Source organism: Prinia subflava, chromosome 30, assembly GCF_021018805.1.
Source record: "Prinia subflava isolate CZ2003 ecotype Zambia chromosome 30, Cam_Psub_1.2, whole genome shotgun sequence".
NCBI lineage: Eukaryota > Metazoa > Chordata > Aves > Passeriformes > Cisticolidae > Prinia > Prinia subflava.
The window spans coordinates 66,613-86,855 of NC_086276.1; the positions used below are offsets into that span (position 1 = coordinate 66,613).

The window sequence follows — 20,243 nt, forward strand, 5'->3', positions numbered from 1 at the left end:
GCACCCACAGCCAGCAGGAGTTGGCTGAGGTTGAAGCAGAGTTGAAAAAACCAAGCAAGTCCTGGTTTTTTGAAAGCTGAAATTATGTTTTCCTTCCTGCCGCAAATGTAAACCTGGCAAAGGAACAATGGTGCCTGACTGTCCTAGGAGGAAAATATCCCAAATCAGACCTTCCCCACTTCAGAGTGTGAGTCGGAATTCGCTTTGTTTGCACAGGTGGAGACTCAGCTGCTGTGATGGAGCTGCTGCAGCAGAGAGCAGAGGGAAGGACCAGTAAGCCCCAGTTTGATTGTGGGGATGTTGTTTCAGGATATGGCTCAGTGTGTTGGGGGAATCTAAAATGGTCAAAGGAGCTGGGGGAGGGGGAATAAGAAATGTCGAAGTGCAAGCTGAGGGTCTGGGGGATGGTGCCCATCCGTGATGGAGGAGGCCACAGAGGTGATGCAAGGATGTTGAGCAGCCTCAAAAATCCTCAGAAGCTGATGATAGCACTGGGATGGCCCCTGGATGGAGCTTGTGTACTGCTGGGAGCCTCCAGTGTGTTTTGAGGCTGTGTTGGAAGTTGTTGAAGACACCCATACGGGAAATGTGAGAGCTGGGAGAACGTGAAGTGCTCTTCATGTCTTTCCCATGTGGTTTGTCCCAAGATTTCAGCTTCAGGTGCACCAAAGACAGAAAGGTGACCATTGCGGTCACCATGCTTGCTGTGATGCTGCTTCTCACAGTAGCCATCATCATGCTGGCAGGTGAGTGGCTAAAAGTGCAGGAACCACCCAAAAGTCTCCCTGGAGAAACCCCCCAGCATGAGTCACTTGGGCATGTTGTCCTTGTTTTCAGTTAAGAAACACCCACCCTGCACTGCTCCCGCCCTTCCCAACTGCCTGGAGAGTGGGATTGGCTTCGGGAACAAGTGCTTTTACTTCCTGGAGGAGGAAGTGGACTGGGAAGGGAGTCAGCACTCCTGCCTCTCCCACCAAGCCCACCTGGCCACCATCGACACCAAGGAGGAGCTGGTAAGAGAAAGCCCTGAGGAGGCGGTGTGGAACAGCCTTTGGGGAGCAGATTTGGAAACTGCCTGAGGAGAGTGGCATTGAGGTACCTGTGATCCTTGCTTTCCCCACCTCTAGAATTTCCTCCTGCGCTATGGGAACTTCATGGAGTACTGGGTTGGTCTCTGGAGGGAAGGTTCTGGACCTTGGAAATGGCTCAATGGTTCCCTCTTCAATGCCCAGTACGTCCCGTCTTCTGGAGAACAAAACTATGGTCTGGGCTGAGCCGGAGTGGGGGCTGGATTCAGGAGGCACAAGTAGATATAGATCTGAGAAGGTGGGAGCAATCAAACACTACTTTCCCTGGTTGTGCCAAAGCATTCAGACACAGCCCATGGATTTGTGGAATGCAGATGCTGATGGGGGCCTGGGGACATCCCTGGATTAATCCCCTGGTACCAAGAACATGAAAATTGAGGAGCTTGGGGATTTTGCTGAGGAGGTTGGTCCCTGCTCCTGCAGCACTGTTAATCTCTCTGGAATTGGGAATCTCTCCCTTCCCAGCTGTGTCCCATGAGCTCTAACTTTGCTGTTGATCCAGGTTTGACATCCAGGGCAACGGCCACTGTGCCTACACGAACTCCCACAGGATCAGCAGCGACAGGTGCTCTGAGATGAAATTCTTCATCTGCAGCCACCTGCAGAGACACCTCAGTGAAGTTCAGAAGGATCCAGAAATCCTGAATTCCACCTGAAACCTCCCTCTTAGCAGACATCTACCACCACCTGCTGTTAACCCCATACCATGTGGTACTGAATCTCTGCCATTTGTATTTGTTCAAATTTTAGCTGGAAAATAATTTGCAGGTTGCTGAAACTCTGTCAGTTAAGTCCATTTGCTAAAGTAAAAACCAATGATTGTGGAAAAAAAAATCAATCAAAACTTCCACTCTGGAGCAGGCGATGAAGAGGCAAACTGGGAAGGAGTTGCATGGGAGAAGTCTATGGAGGACTGACCTCTTGGAAGGGACCCCACCCCGAAGCAGGGCAAGGACTCCTCTCCTTGTTGGGGAAGCAACAGTATGAAGTGACCATAAGCCTCCTCCCATTCTGCCTGCACCAGTGGTGGGGAGGAGGGAGGGGGTTGGGGATAAAGTGAAGCCTGGGAAGGAGGGAGGGCTGGAAGAAAGGAGGTTTATTAGAATTATTTTTGCTTATCATTTTGCCTTTTCTAGAACACCAAGGTCAACAGCCTGTGCACAACAGCCCAAACTGCTGGAGAACAGTGGCCCTGGCCAGGCCATGTTCCCTGTTTCATGTTCTCTGTCTCTCTGTGTCCCTTGGCTCTGTGGGGCTGGGGCCAGCAGTGAGACCCAGGGCAGCCCTGAGGGAGAACAACCCTGAGCCCCAGCTGTGCCGATTCACCCGTTCCACCCAGAGGGCCCAAGGTCACTCTCAGAATGGGCCCTGTGGTTCCCAATCACCCCAGTATGGACCCAGTAACTCTCACTGTGATCCCAGTCACTCCCAGTATGATACCACTGTGATCCCAGCATGGTCCCAGGGGTTCTCATTCATCCCTAATATCGTTCCAGTCACCTCCAGTATGATTATTCCAACTATGGCTCCAGTCCTTCCCAGTATGATTCCAGTATGAACCCAGTCACACTCAGTATGATGCCATTTGTTCCTACCATACTGCCAGTTGCTCCCAATAACCCAGTATGCTGCCAGTCACACCCAGATACTCCCAGTATTATTCCAGTAACTCATTTTATGGTTGCTCTATGATCTCAGTCACTCCCACTCTCTCGCAGTATATCCCAGTTACCCTCAGTGTGTTTCCATACACTTCCAGTTGCTTTCAGCAGACTGCAGTATGATTCCAGTTGCTCTTAGCCACTTCCAGTCACCTCCAGCATGATTGTGTCTTGAGTGTAAAAATATTGCAGTTTGAAACTTAAGACCTGAAGTATTTCCAACAGAAGTTATAAATCCCAGTAGATTGCGGGACAGCAGCTTTTTTTTAGAGGATGTGCAGCATCACAAAGACTTCATCAGTGTAACTGTGGGTGCTTGGAGCTTTGTCCAGTGCCACTCTGGGATGTCATGAAACAGGACTTCACCTGCCACCAGCCCCGTCACCTTCTGCCACCACAGATCCTTGGACCTTGTGTCCACAAGAGCAGACATAAAGTGTTTCTGCTGCTCCCCTCTTTGCACAAATCCACAGAGAGCTGAGATTTTTCCAAACTCTTCTGTCTCCATAGTTCCTTATTCCTAAAGAACCAGCACTCCCTCCTGATGAACACTGAGTTCCACCAGCTCCCCTTCTTGCCTAAAAATCTTGAAACTGTTTCTAAATGCTGCTCCCTTCAGCTGTTGGACAGCTATTCAGTACACAGAGCTGGAAAAAAAATCCACTAGTTGCCTCTCATCAGGAGAATGCTGCCAGAGTTAGAGGTGTGTGGGCAATCTCTGACCATCCATAGATTTTTCATAGGTCTCTACATGGGATGTGCAGAGATGGTTTTTGTATAGAAAGGATGGAGAGTGCAGACATTTTGTGTGACACTTTCCCTCTCTGTGTTTGTTCCCTATCCATGGACACAGACATCCCAGAGCCCCTGGCACACACACACCCTTCTGTCCATGGGTACAGAGACATTCCAGAGCCCCTGGCACACACACACCCTTCTGTCACTGGCTAAGGGAGTGCAGTGGGAGTTGGTGGGAAGTGAGTCCTGGACAGCAGGTGAGACAAAGCTCCAGCCCTGCCAGGCCCTGCCAAGGCTCAATGCTGGCTCCTGTGGATATGAAAGCTGTTCAGCTTTGTCCCTGCCCAGAGGGGCAGTGCTGGCCTGGCAGCACAGGTATATTCTCCCCACAAGGTGCAGGAGATGAGAACACAACCCATCCAAATGCTGCCTGGAGCCACAGGTCTGAGTGCTCCCCAGGAACCTCAGCTCTGGCAGCTGCCCTGGGACCATCCTCTGCCCCAGGCTGCAGGGGATGCAGCAGGAGTCCAGCTGGGCTCTGCCTTGGGGCCATCCTGCAGGGAGAGCTGCACACAGACAGGATTTAGTTCCCACAGTCAAGCCAGGAGAGCAGGGCAGCTGCTCCAGCCTGGCCAGCACGGCTATGTGCTGAGCGGTGCGGCTGGGGCTCCCCACAGATGGGACGGCACTGCTTGGCCACAGGAGACACATCAGGTTCAGCCTGAATCTCACTGAGGTTGGGGGGTGAGCTGGGAAGAGTGGGGAGAATAAAGAGAAGACACAGAGCTCATCCTGCAGGAGGGACAAGGAAAATAGAGTGGGAACACAGCAGTGAGGACAGCTGAGGGCTGCAGAGCAGCTCTGAATGACACTGTAACTTCACACAGCACCCCTGAGACATTGCTGTTGTGCAGCCAGGGACAAGCAGAGTGGAGTAGCCCAAGCCCCTCCTCACCTGCAAACCAAGTGAGCCAGTGCATGGCTTTTGGAGTCCCACCTCTGCTCTCCCTATGGGGTTTTGTTTTGGTTGGGCTGTCTGCCCCCCAGCTCAGCAAGTGCTGGTGACACAAGTGCTGGTGACACAGACCTCTTCTGAGTCCTGGACAACAGCTCGTAACCCACTTTATTGTTCCAGTCTTCTTTTTATATCCAGTTTGAATTTCCTGGGCTTGGGAAGCCTATTGGTTGGGAATCTCTGCACCGCCCAGATGTCTGGCTAGTGATGTGCCTGCAGTGGATGGGGAACCTGAGGTCTTTGTTTCCCTAGGGACTTCTAGAACAAGCCGGTCAGCCGAATTGGGTCTGTTGTGATTACTCATTATGGCCAGCTGTAAACTGTGGAATCCCCCCTTTTCTAGGAGGCTGAAATCTGATCTTACTCTCCTTGTCTTAACCCCTCCTTTGACCAAAATCCTAAAACTCCACCCCTTCAACACCCTATAAAACCCCATGACTTGGCCCCTGTGGCCCTTCCGTTCCCCCTTCCGTTCTTTCTCCCCACACCTTCCTCCCCCTCCCCACTCTGGGGGGGAAATAAAATTGGATCCTCGTGTTTAACCAAAGAGAGACTTGTCTCATCAGTTTCCCTGCCAGCGGCTGAACTTCCTGGACATGATGGTCACTGTTCCCATGCGATGCAACAGTAAACCAGCTGTATAATCCTACATGTCCTCCCTTTGCTTTTAATAAATATGCAAATTGTTTTCTATTATCCCCTTTGCAAGGGCCCTTTTTGCAAGTAGGATAATAGAAGACAGCATGGGTTCAATTTGGATGAGGTTTTGTCAAACTTAATCCTCCTCAGCCGGTGATATGTCCCATGTACAACTGGAGTTACAGCACTCACTTCCAGGAGCTGTGAGGCCAGATCACAATCTTGTAGGCTAGCATGGTACAGGTTAACTGCCTATGGTTGCAAATTACAATTTAACACTAAAACAAGAAAACATTCAGCTTTTAGAACTCTGATAAAAATCCATTAACAGAAAAACATTTTGTAAACAGAACAATGGTTTGTAAACAAATAGAATCCTTAAATGAAATGTCACTTTAAGAGTCTCAGATTTCCATTAAGTAGGTGACAAAGCAGTTTTCATCACTGTTCCACACGTGGCTCCACAAAGTCTTTTGAAGGGCTGAGTAGTGAGCCATTTTAAGGCTAATGTGGGATACACTCTCTTATACAGTGGCCCCATGAAAAATCCATTCCCACCCAGACTCTCCATGCAGATAGGACATCCTCTCAGGGTTGCCTGAGAGATCTACTGAGATCTACTGTTGCTGCCCAGCAACAGTAGATCCATCAGGCTTGGTGGACCATGATGAAGGCCAAGTGTGGGCAGAGGTGATGGTGACGTGCTCCTGTGTTGATTAAGCCATTGACACTTAGCTGTGAAGGCTTAGCTTGAGATATTGTACAGTACAACATATGTTTGGCTTTACCTCCATCCAGAAGACAACTGGGTCACATGTCAAGATGGCTTCTGACCAGAACATTGATGGGGCTGAAGCCAAAGGAGGCAGGGTTGGAGGGGCTTGTTCTCTGAAGCTGGTGGCAGGGTGGAGATTTGGGTTCCCTCTGTGCATGTTTCACGACTGTAGATGTGATGATGCTGTGGTAGGAGCAGAACTGGGTGCAGGAGCAGAGCTGGGTGCAGGAGGGGTGGTGTTGGCTTGGTGCAGCCCAGAGGTGAGCTAGTTCAGCATGGCTGTCTTGCAGTGCAGGTACTGGGCTTGTTGGTGTTGTATAACAACTCCATGCAGCAGGAATGGGGCTTTTTGGGGGCACTGGAACAGGATTTCTGTGTGGCGCTGAGACGGCGCTTCTCGAGGGTGAAACACAATACTCCCACGGGGCAGGCACAGGGTATTCTGGCTCTGCCCAGCATGCAGGCAGAGGTGTATTGCCTCTTGCTGTGGCACCAGTCAGTACTGGGATCCTGCTGCCTCCTTCTGCCCTGGAGCCCCACCACATGGGTAGATTGCATAATCTGGGTCTCTCTCTCCTGCCATGGCTTCTGTGCCTGGAGTAGTCTGGCCACATGGTGGGATTGCATAATCTGGGCCATTGTGTCCCGCCACAGTTTGACCGCTCACCCCACATGGTAGGGGGGTGAGAAACGGGTCTCAAAGGAAGGAATTCCATGGAGAGTGGGCATTCAGGGCAGCACAGCCCCGTTAGGAAGTGATTTCATCTGGCCACCCTATCCATGACTTTGGCAGGGTTCCCAACCCCTCCTGCTATCTCTTCAGGTGTCCATTTTTCTGCAATTTCATAAGTTTTTAACAGTCCCATCAAATCTAAAATAAGTTTCCAGGGCTTGATAATTTTAATTGCTTTTTGATCACCCCTAGAGGCGGCTTTAATTATAAATTGTCCAGTTCACACCCAAGTATTCAAATCAAGGGCAGCCTCTTTAGTTGTATCAAATCCGTTGTCCTTAGCCCAGGTTAGTAAATTTTCTAGTGCTTCTGGATTGTAATCAATTTCCCATTCTTCTAAAAGAGCCATAAACCCATACCTTGAGGGTTTGATGTCCCTGCACGGAGATCTATCCTCCCATGGCTCCGACGGTTGTTTACTTCTGTGTTCAGGGGCAGGTACAGAAGAATTCCAAGTCTGAGCAGTTTTCCACCACAAAACAGCTCTGCTGCAGGTTTTTTGTAGCTTTTGCTTTTTACAGCTTCCACGCTGCTTTTTTGTCTCCTCTGCTAGTACACAGAGACGGCTGTTGACCTCATGTGGGAACCATGTGTAACATGAGGTCTTGGGCTGGAGACAGACACACGACACAGACCTCTTCTGAGTTCTGGGCAACAGCCAGTAACCCACTTCATTGTTCCAAGGCTTTTTTTAAGAGCCAGTTTGAATTCCCTGGGCTTGGGAAGCCTATTGGTTGAGAATCTCTGCACTGCCCATATCTCTGGCCAGTGGTGTGCTTAAGTGGGGAATCTGAGGTCTTTGTTCCACCTAGGGACTTCTAGAATAAGCCAGGTCAGCTGAATTAGGTCTGTTATGATCAGACTCATTATATCCAGCTATAAACCAGCTGTATAATGCTACATGGAACCACTGTGAGCATACACCCTGATTCACGTCACACTCTTTTTCATTTGGGGCCATTGAATAGCCACTCTGAACACACATACTGAACATATGTAAGCTCACATGGAGGACAGATGACCCTGTCTGGGTCTCTCAATGATCCCTATGTCAGGAACAGCTTCAAAACCTACAGCAACTCGTAGATGAACAGCTATCTCTTGGGCACATACAGCCATCCTCCGGCCCTTGGAACGCTCCTGTATCCTGCAGATCCAAGAAAAGTGGTAAATGGAGACTGTCACATGACTTGAGGGTGGTAAACACGGTCATTGAAACAATGTTTGCTTTATAACCTGGACTTCCCTCTCCAGTGATTATTCCTCTTGATTGGCCCCTCATAGTCATAGATTTAAAAGACTGGGTTTTTACCATTCCCTTGCACCCTGATGATGCAGCTTGCTTTGCCTTTTCAGTACCCACCCTAAATCACGCAGAGCTAATGAAAAGGTATCACTGGACAGTTTTGCAACAAGACATGTGCAACAGCCCAACTATATGCCAGACAAAAATGAATCCCTTCCTTTTACGTCATGCATTGTTACTCAAAAGATCACTATCCTCTAAACACAACCTTTTTATTTTATCAAAATTCACTAACTCTGATTCTAAGAGTAAAACAAAAATCATGACTTAGACTTATGATCATGCCTTCCTTAACTAATATTACTTCTTATACTATCAAACATGTAATCTGTCAGTGCTGACAGAAGCACTGAAAGTTTTAAGAGCAGAAGCACTTCTTATGTGTACTAAAGTTATTTCCTTACAGTGACCTTTTTAACCTGTTATAGACACAAGCAATGATTTTACATTACATAAATGATCTGTTTATTGCAGCTTTTAACCAAATCCTATAAACTAAAATTTTATCCACAGCAGTTTTCTGAAGTTTAAAAATATTTGGCCAATGATAATCTTATTATACGAGCAAACAGAGACATGTTAACCATGACTTTACTTGTTTGCTTGCCTTCTGTCTTCAAATCTTCTACGACAATTTTCATTGTGAATTGTTTTCCCTATAGACACGTGACTGTATCCTATTAAATATACCTATTTAGTGCTCCAAATCCTAATTCAAACTGAGCTTCACATCAAAACAGTATATCTGCACAGATAAATATAATTTGTTTCTTACTCTTTTAGCATTAAGTATTTGTATTCCATTACTTTTATAAAGCCAGGTTTAAATCTACTATATTGACATTTGTAAAAAACCTCCAGTTTTACAAAGCAACTTGCCAAATTCTATATTGTTGTTCTAAAGTTTTAATAAGCCTATGCTTACATAAAATTTGTGGCTACTATGAGATTTTACCAGCCCCAAATTTTCTAAAATCATAACACACTTTTTATATCCTTTTTTTTATCCCTGCAGTAAATTTGTCATTACAGGCTGTTCTTAGTGCCTTTTTGTGTTAATAATTTGAACTTTCATAAATATCCGTTTTTAATTCTGTTATGTTTTAATATTTACTCACAAGATTAACCTTTATTATTGCTATATCTGAGTAATGTTATGTATTATTACTCTATTGAAGTAATTTTGTTAAGAGTAATTTTTGCCAATGTTTATTTCTGTCAAGTCTGAGTGTTGCTAAATTTAAACAAAGCCAAATTTAAGTCTTTTCAATTTAAGCTATTTTATATTCCATTCCACTTTTGTTAACATCAATTTTTATTCAGTCAGTAATGTTGAATTTATCTTCTCTTTAATTCCACTTACATGATGTTAGTTTTCACTTAATTTCGATTTCTAAGTTAATTTTGTTAAACATCTTCTTATAAATATAAGACAGTTTTTAAAACTCTTCTACTTTTTACCTATTATAATTCTTTATTGCAATTTCTGCTATTTTGTCTTTCATATGTACAACAAGAAAGTCGGTAATAGTTTTACATTATAGCTCTATTAATTGTAAGATATTTTAGTAGAGCAAAAGAATTACAGCCGGGGTACCGCACAGGGCCAAATCTCCTGTAGCGCGTACTGTCTAAATTTAGTTCTACCTTTATTTTTATATGTTTTGCCAACACCCTTATCTCCTCCCTTCTTCGATTGTTTCCTCCCAGTTTCGATTCTTAAAGTTTGCGTCACTTTCTTCATCGCGCATGCTCCAGTTGTTTTGGGGGTCGTCTGACTCCTTTTGGTGGTCTCAGGGATGAAGGCTACTCCTCTTCCTTGTATGTCCTTTGTATGACCTTGCAAGTTATATATGTGTGTCTAATAGTTAAGTTCAAAAAGAAATGAACATCTGGACATCTGAGCTTATCTCAGTTTTCCTGGACTCTTCTCAATCCCTTTTTTAGTATCTTCAAGGACATTACTCCCTAATTGTCCTTAGTCTTCATGTCCTGTTTTCTCATGGTATTTTGCCATGGGGACAGGGACAGGCCAGCATGGCCCCACAGCCCTTGAGCTCCAGCAGCAGCAGGAGCCATTGTGGCCTGGCCCAGGGGGCCCTGGTGGGGGGACAAGGCTGCAGTGGGGCAAGTGCTGTCCTGGCCGGCCCTTGCTGCTGGGCAGACTGGCCAGCGCCACAGCCCAGTGTGAGGAGCAGCAGGCCACTGGAACTCATGGAAGGAAGAGACTCATTTCATGGCACTGCTGGCCTGGGCAGAATTACCTCAGCTCAGAAAGGCCACAGGTGGGGCAAGGGAAGCCAAACCTGGGCCAGTGGTGAAAGAGCAAACAGGGCTGCGCTGAGTGCTTGAGAGAGTATGAGGACTCCCCGTCCTTGCCTGCCCAGAGGGTCCTTCCCCAAAAAGGACCTTTGAACCTGCCTGCAAGTGCCCGAGCTCTTGGTCCCCTAGGCCATGGCAGCCACCTCCAGCAGTGAGGTCTGTGAGGAGACAGGTTGTCCTCGTGGAACTGGGGCTGTGTCCTTGCAGCCCTGGGGACATTGGGCACTGTGACACTGCTGTCCTTCCCTGGGCATTGCCCATCGCAGTCCAGGCTGCCTCTAGGGAGAGCCCTGGGCTCTGGAAGGGACAGGATCTCCCTTCCCAGAGGCCAGGATTCAGGCCTTGGCCCTTCTGCTCCATCAAACAAAGGGTTTGCTCAGCACCAGAGCCACCTGCCCAGTGTCTGTGCCTGCCTTCAATCACAGCCTCCAATTCTCAGTTCTAACAACACCCTGGGGAGGCTTCATCAGAAAGTGTTCAGTGGCAACTCTTAATGCTCCAAAACACTTTGAGGTTTTTTTCTGACTTGGATTTCTTGAGGCACTGCTGCTATCTCCTCTTAGAATCTAAGGATCCTGGACTCAGAACATCACATACACCCCAGGGCTCACTAAAATGAAGAAAGATCTAATGAGCCCCTTTTTCAAGTCTTCAAGACTTGTACAGCTAATTAGAGAGGTTTGAGGACTGGAGATAAAGATTCCCATGACCATTTTGAAGCAGTGGTAACAGCATTGTGCAGCTGACACTGATCCAGGGTATCATAAGGAGACTACGCCTAATGGAAAAACTGTTCCTTGTGGCCCAACAGCCTCTGGCCCTTTCTCTCAATGGCCGCCTGGGACCTGCCTCACTTTCTGTGACATGAGATGTCTCCACTGAATTCCATAGTGACATTCATTACAGCTTCTTTACACCAACTTCCACCTCCTTTCACCCTAGATCTGGCTGTAAACAGGCATGGAAGAGTTTCTGCTAATTATGAAAAATAAAATATATTAATTAAAAGTAATAAGAACAAAACCTTGCTCCCCCCCCAAAAAACAAAGCCCCAAACCAAAACTAATAACAACAAAATAATCAAGTAAAAACCACAAACCAAACCCCAGAAGTGAAACATGAGAAACAGTAACATGTTTCTCACAACAATGATGCCCTCATCTCCATAGCCTCTGCTGATGGTGCCATTTCACTGTCAGCCTCCAGAACTTCATCCATGCTTGTTGTAGCTTCTAGATTAGGAATTAAATCAGGGCAGGGTCTCTGGTGGGAGCTGCCCTGTGTCAAGGGAGATACTGAGAGACAACAGAGAGCAGACAGAGAGGGGCAGGAAAGAAAGGAGGACTCCAACACAATCAGCTGAGAAGGTGGCACCGTGAGAACAGAACTGGCACTGACTGAAAATGAATAGGACAGGAATCAATACCTCTCAAAGTTTTATTTACTATCAAATACATCTCACGCATCTAAACCCACACAATCCCAATCCCACTGCTCCAAATTTGGATCCCACTTCTCCCAATCTCCTTCCAGCCCCAGCTCACCTGGTGGCTGGGAAACCAAGCAACTTTGGTGTGGGACTGAGTTTTTCTGAGGTTGGAACAAGCCATTCTGAGGTGGGATTGAGCCCTTTGGGGGTAAGTTTGAGTTGTTTTCAGTGGGATTGGAGTGGTTTTGAGGTGACACATTGAACCCACTTGGTTTTGAAGAGCAAAGAGAGGGAGAAATCTGCCCCAAATCCCCCAAGAACACACAAATTTTCCAGAATATGTTTTCAAATTCTAAATTCCCCCTCAAATACCTGTGAAATGGTGGGACATTAGATATCTTTGGTGAATTTCCTACTTTTCAACCCTGTTTTGGCTGTTTTTAAGAGGTGAAGGTGAATCAGATGAAAATTAAAGCCAAAATAAAAGGATAATGAGACAGGTGTCTTCCCAACATGGGTCACAGGGAATGTGGGTCACCAGGGCTCTGCCCACTGGCTCCTCCAGTGGGTGATGGAGTTGGAGCAGTGCAAGAAGCTCTTCCTGCACTGGGAGCACTAGCAGGGCTTCCCCTACTGGTGGTCCCGTTGGTGTTGGGTCAAGGCTGAGCTCTGTGAGAAGCTCTTCCCACACTGGGGACACTTGTAGGGCTCTCCCGGGTGTGGATGCGGCAGTGGGTGATAAGGGTGGAATTCTGCTTGAAGCCCTTCCCACAGTCGTGGCAGCGGAAGGGCCTCTCCTCTGTGTGCGTCTGCTGATGTACAAGGAGCCGGGAGCTGGTGGGAAACCTCTTCCCACACTTGGAACACTCATAGGGCCTCTCCATGCTGTGGAGATGCCAGTGCCTGATGAGGGTGGAGTTGTGTTTGAAGCACTTCCCGCAGTCAGGGCAGTGAAAGGGCCTCTCCTCTGTGTGAATCCACTGGTGTAGGAGGAGATTGGAGCTGGTGGGAAAGCTCTTTCCACGCTCGGAGCACATGTAGGGCCTCTCTCCGGTGTGGATCTTTTGGTGGATGATCAGGTTGGCATGGTGGCTGAAGCTTTTTCCACATTCCCCACAATTATATGGCTTTTCCCTAGTGTGGATGTTCTGATGCTGGATCAGGCTGGCTCTCTGTCTGAAGCTCTTTCCACATTCCTCACACTTGTATGGCTTTTTCCCAGTGTGGATGTTCTGGTGGCAGATCAGGTGTTCCCTCAGTCTGAAGCTCTTCCCACATTCCCCACACTTGTAGGGCCGTTCCCCCGTGTGCGTCCTCTGGTGGCAGATCAGGTGCTCCCTCCGGCTGAAGCTCATCCCACATTCCTCACGCTTCTGGGGCCTCTCCCCAGTGTGGATGCGCCGGTGCCTGACAAGATGGATGTTTTGCCTGAAGCCCTTCCCGCAGTCGGGGCAGCGGAAGGGCCTCTCCTCTGTGTGTGTGCGCTGGTGGAGGAGGAGACTGGAGCTGAGCTGAAACCTTTTCTGGCATTTATCACATTCGTATGGCCTCTCCCCAGTGTGGACCATCTGGTGACGGATCAGGGTGTAGCTGATCTGAAACCTCTTTCCACATTCTCCACATTCATAGGGTTGTTCCCCAGTGTGGATCATCTGGTGACGGATCAGGTCAGTGCTGACTCTGAAGCTCTTCCCACATTCCCCACACTTGTAGGGCCTTTCGTCAGTGTGGATCATCTGGTGCCTGATCAGGTTGGACCTCTGCCTGAACTTCTTCCCACACTCCAAGCACTTGTGGGGCTTCTCTCCATCATGAAGTTGCTCATGGACCACCAGCTCTGAGCTCTGGCTCCATCTCTGGCTGCCCTCCTGGCACACGGTTTTCCTTTCCTCCTCACATCCTCGCAATCTGCGTTTGCAGCTCCCCGTTCTGCGGGATTGCTGGGGCTCTTCCTCCCGGCTGGATTCCTGAGCAGTGGAACTGCTCAAAACGGCCTCTTCCACAAGGTTCTGCTGTGGAAATTTGTCCTCCCCGGTCTCTGTCCTCAGCTCCTTGTCTGGGGAGGAAGGACAAGGAGAGGATGGGATCTGCCTCTGTGCCACAGGGAAGGGGAAGGAGATCCCTTCAGTCCATCCCCGGCAGGACGGCGTCAGCAGCGGGGCTGTCCTGCAGCCAGGGGCCAGGCTGGGCTGGGAGATGGAGCAGGAGAGAGAGGGAAAGGGGCACTGACTTCCTCCTCACCTGCCTGGCTGTCTTGGGGTAACTTCCTCTTCCTCGCAGCCTCGTCCTCCATCTGGCCAAGAGCTGAGAATAGAAAATCCTGGTTTGGGGGAAAACAAGGGATGAGAACTTTGAGTTTGAAGGTCCCTCTGCCCAAGTCCATCTCGAGAAGTCACCAGGCATCTAGCATCCATAAAAACCTCCCAAACACCAAGATTCAGCCCAGAAAATGCCTTCCAGGAGTTCCCTGTCTCTGGTCTCTCCCCTCCAGTGTTCCGGGATCCCGCCTGTCCCAGCTCCTGGGGGTCACGCTTGTATTAGAGGTCCTGTGTCTACTGGGTCCCAGCCCTCCCAAGGCTGCTGGGACTCCCAGGAACCTGAAGAGCCCCCCTCTTTTGTCTCCACATTTAGGGATGCTTGAGGTTTTTGGGTCCCAGGGTCCCTTCTCCCCTTATTCTCTGCTTTGGCATGCAGGGGGTCCAAGGAGTCCCCCCTGCCCCTCTCCAGGCTGTTGAGGGTCCTGTGAATTGCTCGCCTCTCTCTGGGCTTCCCACTTTGGGGTTCTGGGGTACACAGGGCTCTGCTCCTCCAGGCTGCCTCTGCTGGCTGCCGCCGCTGACACCCCCCAATGTCCCTCACAAGGGGCATTTTCTGCTCGGCTTTGGAGTTCTTGATGCTCCAAATATCCCCCCACAAAAAAAAAAAACCCAGCCCAGGGACACTCTGGGATATCCATACTGGCCTACCCCTCCCCAGTCACCTGTGGGATGGAGGGGCAATGATCCCACAAGTGAGGGGCTGTGAACTTAGGGACAGCTCGACCTAGTTCTTCCTTCTCCTTTTCCTTATCTTCTTTAGACCCCCTCTTCCTCTCCCTCTTTTTCTCTAATGCCATCTCCTCCAACTTCCATCCCTGCTCCTCCTGCCCCAGGAGCAGCCACACCCTCGGTGCCCCGTTCCCAGCCCCTGGCAGCCCGCGGGAGCAGCGGGGATGGAGCCGGGACAGGTCGGGATGGGCAGCGCGGGGCTCTCGGCTGCTCCCACCCGCTGGGGGCGGGGGGAACCCGGCCCGGGGAAAAGGAGAGGGAAACTGGGAAAACTGGGGGCTGCACATCCAAACTGGGGCTTGCTGAGGACACTGAATGGGGACTTCCAGCCCTTGGGGATCCTCTCAGGAGATCCGGGACAGGGGAACGCAGAGAGAGCTGGGGGATGCCAGGAGTGCAATCGCTGGGAGTGACTGGGCTGTACTGGGGTAGCTGGAACATTACTGGGGCAGCTAGGAATGACTACAAGCATGCTGAGGGCTATTGGGGTATACTGGAAGTGTTTGTGATCATACTGGGGGGACTGGAACCACACCAGAAACAACCAGGGCCATGCTGGGGAGAACTGGGACCACGCTGGGGGCAACTGGGAGCAAGTGGAGGTGATTGGGTCTGCACTGGGGGCAACTGGGCATGACTGAGACCATGCTAGGAGGACTGGAATCGCCTACAGACTGACTGGAACTATAGCAAGGGCATCTTGGATCCTACTGGGATCACACTGGATCATACTCCCAGCAACTGGCACTGAAAGTGACTGGGAGTGGCTGTGAGCAACTGGGATCAGACTGGAAGCAGCTCTGGGAACATGCTGGCAGTAACTGGGATACACTGGGAGAGACTGAAAGCATAGTGGGGGTAAATGGGAGCAACTGGAACCACTCTGGATGATCATGGGAGCAGCTGTGCCCATGTTGGGGTCATACTGAGATCCTGCTGGATCATACTGGGAGTGACTGAAATAGTACTGGGAGTATCTGAGAGGGACTGGGATCATACCGGAATCAGACTGGGAGAGACTGGAAAGTTGCTGGGCATAGCTGGAACCATACTGGGAGCAACTGGGCCCACACAGAGAGTGACAGGGAGTCACTCTGGGCATGACTGGAATAATACTGGAAGTATCTGGGACTGACTGGTGTCATACTGTGGGTGACTGGAACCATACTGGAGTGACTGGGATTGTAGTCAGAGTGACTGGAATCATCCTGCAAGTCACTGGAACTATACTGGGAATGACTACAGGTCCCACTGGGATCATCCTGGGAGCCACTGGGATTAGTGGGTGTGAATGGATCCTATCGTGGGATAACTAGGAGCTACTGGACCATGTTGGGAGCAAACTCGGGACACAATGGGAGGAACTGGGATAAAACTGTGGGCAAGTGAACAACGCTGAGGTAACTGGGAGTGCCTGGGAATGACAATGAGAATGTTCAGGGCATCGGGGAAATACCGGGAGTGTCTGAGACCAGAGAGGTGGTGACTGGAACCAAACTGGGAACAACTGGGAATGTGCTAGGGGAAACTGGGACAATGAGGGGCCAAGTGGGAGCAAGTGTGAGTGACTGGGGCCCTGCTGGGAGACACCGGAATCATACTGGGAGTGACTAGGACTATGCTAGGGGCAACTGGCAGAACTGAGAACACACTGGACAGAAGTGGGAGCAACTGGGACCGTGCTGGGGACAAACTGCATCATAACAGGGAATGACTGGGAGTGACTGGGCTCATATTGCGAGCAACAGGGATCAAGTAGGGAGTGAGGGGAAGTGACCAGACTCTTACTGGGAGTGTCTGGGCTCATACTGGGAGTGCCGAGGAAACTGGAACCACATGAGAAGGGCAACTAAACAACTGGGCTCATAATGGAAGCAGCATTTCCTGCACCGGCGCCCCCGAACCCCTTTCCCGCCCTTCCCGCGATCCCGCCCCAGCAGCCCCCGTCGGGGTCCCGGCAATCCCAGGGCTTCCCCCCTCTCGGGTTCCCTGCTTTGCCGTTCTGGGGCTCTCCTCTCTCTGGGGTCCCGCTCAGGGAAGCCGCGGCTCTCCCCGGGGTCTCCAAACCCGGTGTGCCCCCGGCCCCGCCGCTCCCGCGCGCTCCCCACGTGGCCCCGGCAGAGCTCGGAGGGCCCGGCCCGGGAAGCCCAACTGCCACCGCGGGGGGACCCGCATCCCCCCGACCCCCAACGGGGCTCTGCCACCGGAATCTCCCAAAAACACCGCCCGGGGACCCCCCAGTGTCCCACCGAGGGGCATCTGCGGCTAGGCTTTGGAGGCCTGCAAGCTCCAAACATCTCCCCCCACAAAGAAACCCCAAACCCAGGGATCTCCCCCGGGGTATTTGGGGCGAGCTCCCCCTCCCGGGCACCTGCGGGATGGGGGTCGATGATCCCACAGGTGTGGGGCTGCGAATTTAGGAACGGCTCAACCTCGCTCTTCTTTGTCCTTTTCTTGATCCTCCTTTGCCCCTCCTCTTCCTCTTCCTCCCGCTCCTCCTTTTCCATCCCTCCTCGCCTCCCTAACCCCACCTCCTTCTCCTACTTCCACCCCTTCTCCTTCTTCATCCCTTCTTTTCCATCCCTCCTCCACCACCCCCAGGAGCAGCCACACCCTCGGTCCCCCGTTCCCCAACCCCTGGCAGCCCGCGGAAGAGCAGTAATGGATGGGAGCCACTGGTAAGGGAAGCCCTACAAGTGCCCCCCGTGTGGGAAGAGCTTCATGCACAGCTCCAACTCCATCACCCACTGGCGGAGCCACGTTGGGCAGAGCCCTGGTGATCCGCATTTCCTGTGATCCATGTTGGGAAGACATCTGGATGGTTATCCTTTTGTTTTCACCTTGATTTTTTTCTCTTCTCCATCTCTTTGCACTCCAGAAGCCAAGAAGCATTGATCTGCCACCTCAAAAACACTCCAATCCTACTGAAAATTACTCAAATTTACCCCAACAGGGCTAAATCCCACCTCAAAATGGCTTGTTCCCACCTGCTCAATCCCATGGCAAACTTACTCGATTCCTCAGCCACCAGCATGAAATGGGGTTGGAAGGAGATTGGGAGAAGTGGGATCCAGATTTGGAGCAGTGGGATCAGGATTGTGTAGGGCTGGGTGGGTGGGATGTGTTTTGATAGTAAATAAAACTTTGAGAGTTCTTCATTTCTGTCCCATTCATTTTCAGTCAGTGTCAATTCTGTTTTCACAGTGCCACCTTCTCAGCTGATTGTCTTTGTGTCCTCCTTTCTCTCCTGCCTCTCTCTGCCTGCTCTCTTTGTCTCTCAGTGTCTCCCTTGAGCCAGGGCAGCTTCCACTGAATTCCCAGTCCAGGGTCTACAACAAGCATGGGTGAAGTTCTGGAAGCTGGCAGTGAAATGTCCCTGTAGGATCTTGCTGCCCTTGGCTTTCAGCCCCTTCTTCAGAGCTTTACCTTCAAAGGCAGGAAGATGTTTTCCTTGCTGGTAGCTGGAATTCCAGAGCCTTGGAGTGTGTGCCATGCAGGAGCATCCAGACTGGGATCCTGCGAACTGGGACCTTGTAGACTGGGATTTTATGGCTTGGGCTCATATGGACTGGGATTGTATAGACTGGGATCACATGGACTGGGATTTCACAGGTTGGGAGCATCTGGATCATAACCATAGAGACTGGGATCATAAAAACTGAGATCACACAGACCAGGATGGCTGCACTGGAACGATGTGAACCAAGGAGCTCTTTCCTGGCCCAGTGGTCCCCCCCAGTCCCTCCCAGTCCTGTCCAGTCCTGAACAGGGGCACGGCCAGAACTCCCCTGAGTGAATGTGGAGGTCTTGGAGTGATCTCGGTGCTGATCCGGGTGTCAGTGCCAGCCTTGGTCTCAGTCTCGGTCCCGGAGCACTGCTGTCTCAGTGCCAGTGCCAGTTCCTGTTTCAGTCCTGGTCTCGGTCTCGGTCTCAGTCTCACTCTCAGAGTGGTCCCGGTCCCAGTGCCAGGAGGAAGGAGGTGCCAGTCGTGGCCCCAGAGTACTCCCAGTTCCAATCCCAGTCTCGATCCCGGTGGCGGAGCAGTACCAGTCTCGGTCCTGGTTCTGGCGCTGGTTTTGGTCTCAGTCCTGGAGTTTTCGTGGTCTCATTTCTTGTGACAGTTGTGGAGCGCTCTTGGTGCTGGTCCTGGTTTGAAAGCCCTTCAAGTGCATGTCCCATTGTGAGTCTTGGTATCAGTCTTGCTTCCAGTGCTTATTGTGGTGCCGGTCTTGGTCCTGGTCTCAGTCCCAGTGTCGGTTCCAGTTCCAGCGTCAGTCTCGGTCTTGGTACTGAGACACTAATTTTGAAGCTTTGAGAAAAGCTAAGGTTACAGTTAACAACAGATGTTGCTGATTTAGCTGAAATGAATAGATTAGCTTTGCTGAAATCAGTTAAAAATTAGAGGATGGTTAGAAGAAACCGGATTTAAAATAAGCTACCCCGGATTTAATAACTCATTGCTTGTCAAACAGAGAAACTAATCAATACAACACAAGACCTCCTGTTACCAGAAACCCACTGAAATAGTCCTGGAAAACAGGAAACAAGGAGTTCTACCATCCATCAATCACATCTGCATTGAAAAGGTTGAAAGTTTAGAACAAGGAAGACTCATTTTACTTCCTCCTTTTGGTGACCACTCCTCACAAAAGGACCACCGACCCATTTCAGGGAATAAACTACGCATGCTTAATAGCCTTTTTGTCAATTAGCATACGAAGCGGAGAAGAGGAAGTGACAGGGGTATGAATATGCATTTGTATTTTGTGTATTCAACATTTTTGTAAACAAAAGGCTTTGTAATTATCTGTGATCTTTGCAGTGCGCATTAGGGAGCTATCCCACGCGCTGCCCGGCATCGCAATAAACATACACTTTCTAACTTTAACTGTTAGAGAGTTTTTGTCCGTCACAGTTGGATATTGATATTAGATCAATATTCATATTTTAATAAATCAGTACTTGCCTGGTTTTGGTGCTGATCTTGGTTTGCGTCCTGGTGCCAGAGATTTTAGGCCCATTTGGGTGATTTTAGGCCAAACTGGGCAGGCTTAGGCTTGGTTTTAGATCCCTTGAAGTTATTTCTAGTCTTTTAGTAAATTTTAGCACCCATTGGGTGATTTTAAGCTAAACCATGTACTTTCAGGTTGGATCTTACACATCTTACATCTTTTGGGAGATTTAAGGGTGATTTGAGGTAATTTTGTGGGGGTTTTGAATCTGCTTGGGCAATTTTAGACCTCTTGATTGGATTTTAGACCCCTTTGGATGATTTTTAACTGCATTTCTCTGATTTTAGGCCAAACCATGTGGATTAAGGATGGATTTTAGGCACTTTGGGTGATTTTAGGCAACTTTGTTGGTTTTTTAATCCTATTTGGATGATTTGAGGCCAAAGCTGATCGGGTTTAGGGTGGATTTTAGGCCCCTTTTGGATATTTTTAGGCCCATTTTGGGTGATTTTGGGTCAAACCCGGCCCTTTTAGGACC

At 49.8% G+C, this 20,243-nt stretch overlaps 1 protein-coding gene and 1 pseudogene across 1 annotated transcript; one reads left to right on the forward strand and one right to left on the reverse strand.

Annotated features, from left to right (window-relative positions):
- Nucleotides 1-223: 223 nt before the first annotated feature.
- Nucleotides 224-1,891, forward strand: LOC134562758 (C-type lectin domain family 2 member D-like). The gene is made up of 5 exons (XM_063420264.1): nucleotides 224-273; nucleotides 648-746; nucleotides 838-1,013; nucleotides 1,128-1,231; nucleotides 1,591-1,891. Exons 1-5 carry the CDS (start codon nucleotides 237-239, stop codon nucleotides 1,742-1,744), a joined length of 570 nt encoding a protein of 189 aa, XP_063276334.1. The 5' UTR covers nucleotides 224-236; the 3' UTR covers nucleotides 1,745-1,891.
- Nucleotides 1,892-2,189: 298 nt separating this feature from the next.
- On the reverse strand, nucleotides 2,190-17,258 carry LOC134562707 (zinc finger protein OZF-like; annotated as a pseudogene).
- Nucleotides 17,259-20,243: the final 2,985 nt, after the last annotated feature.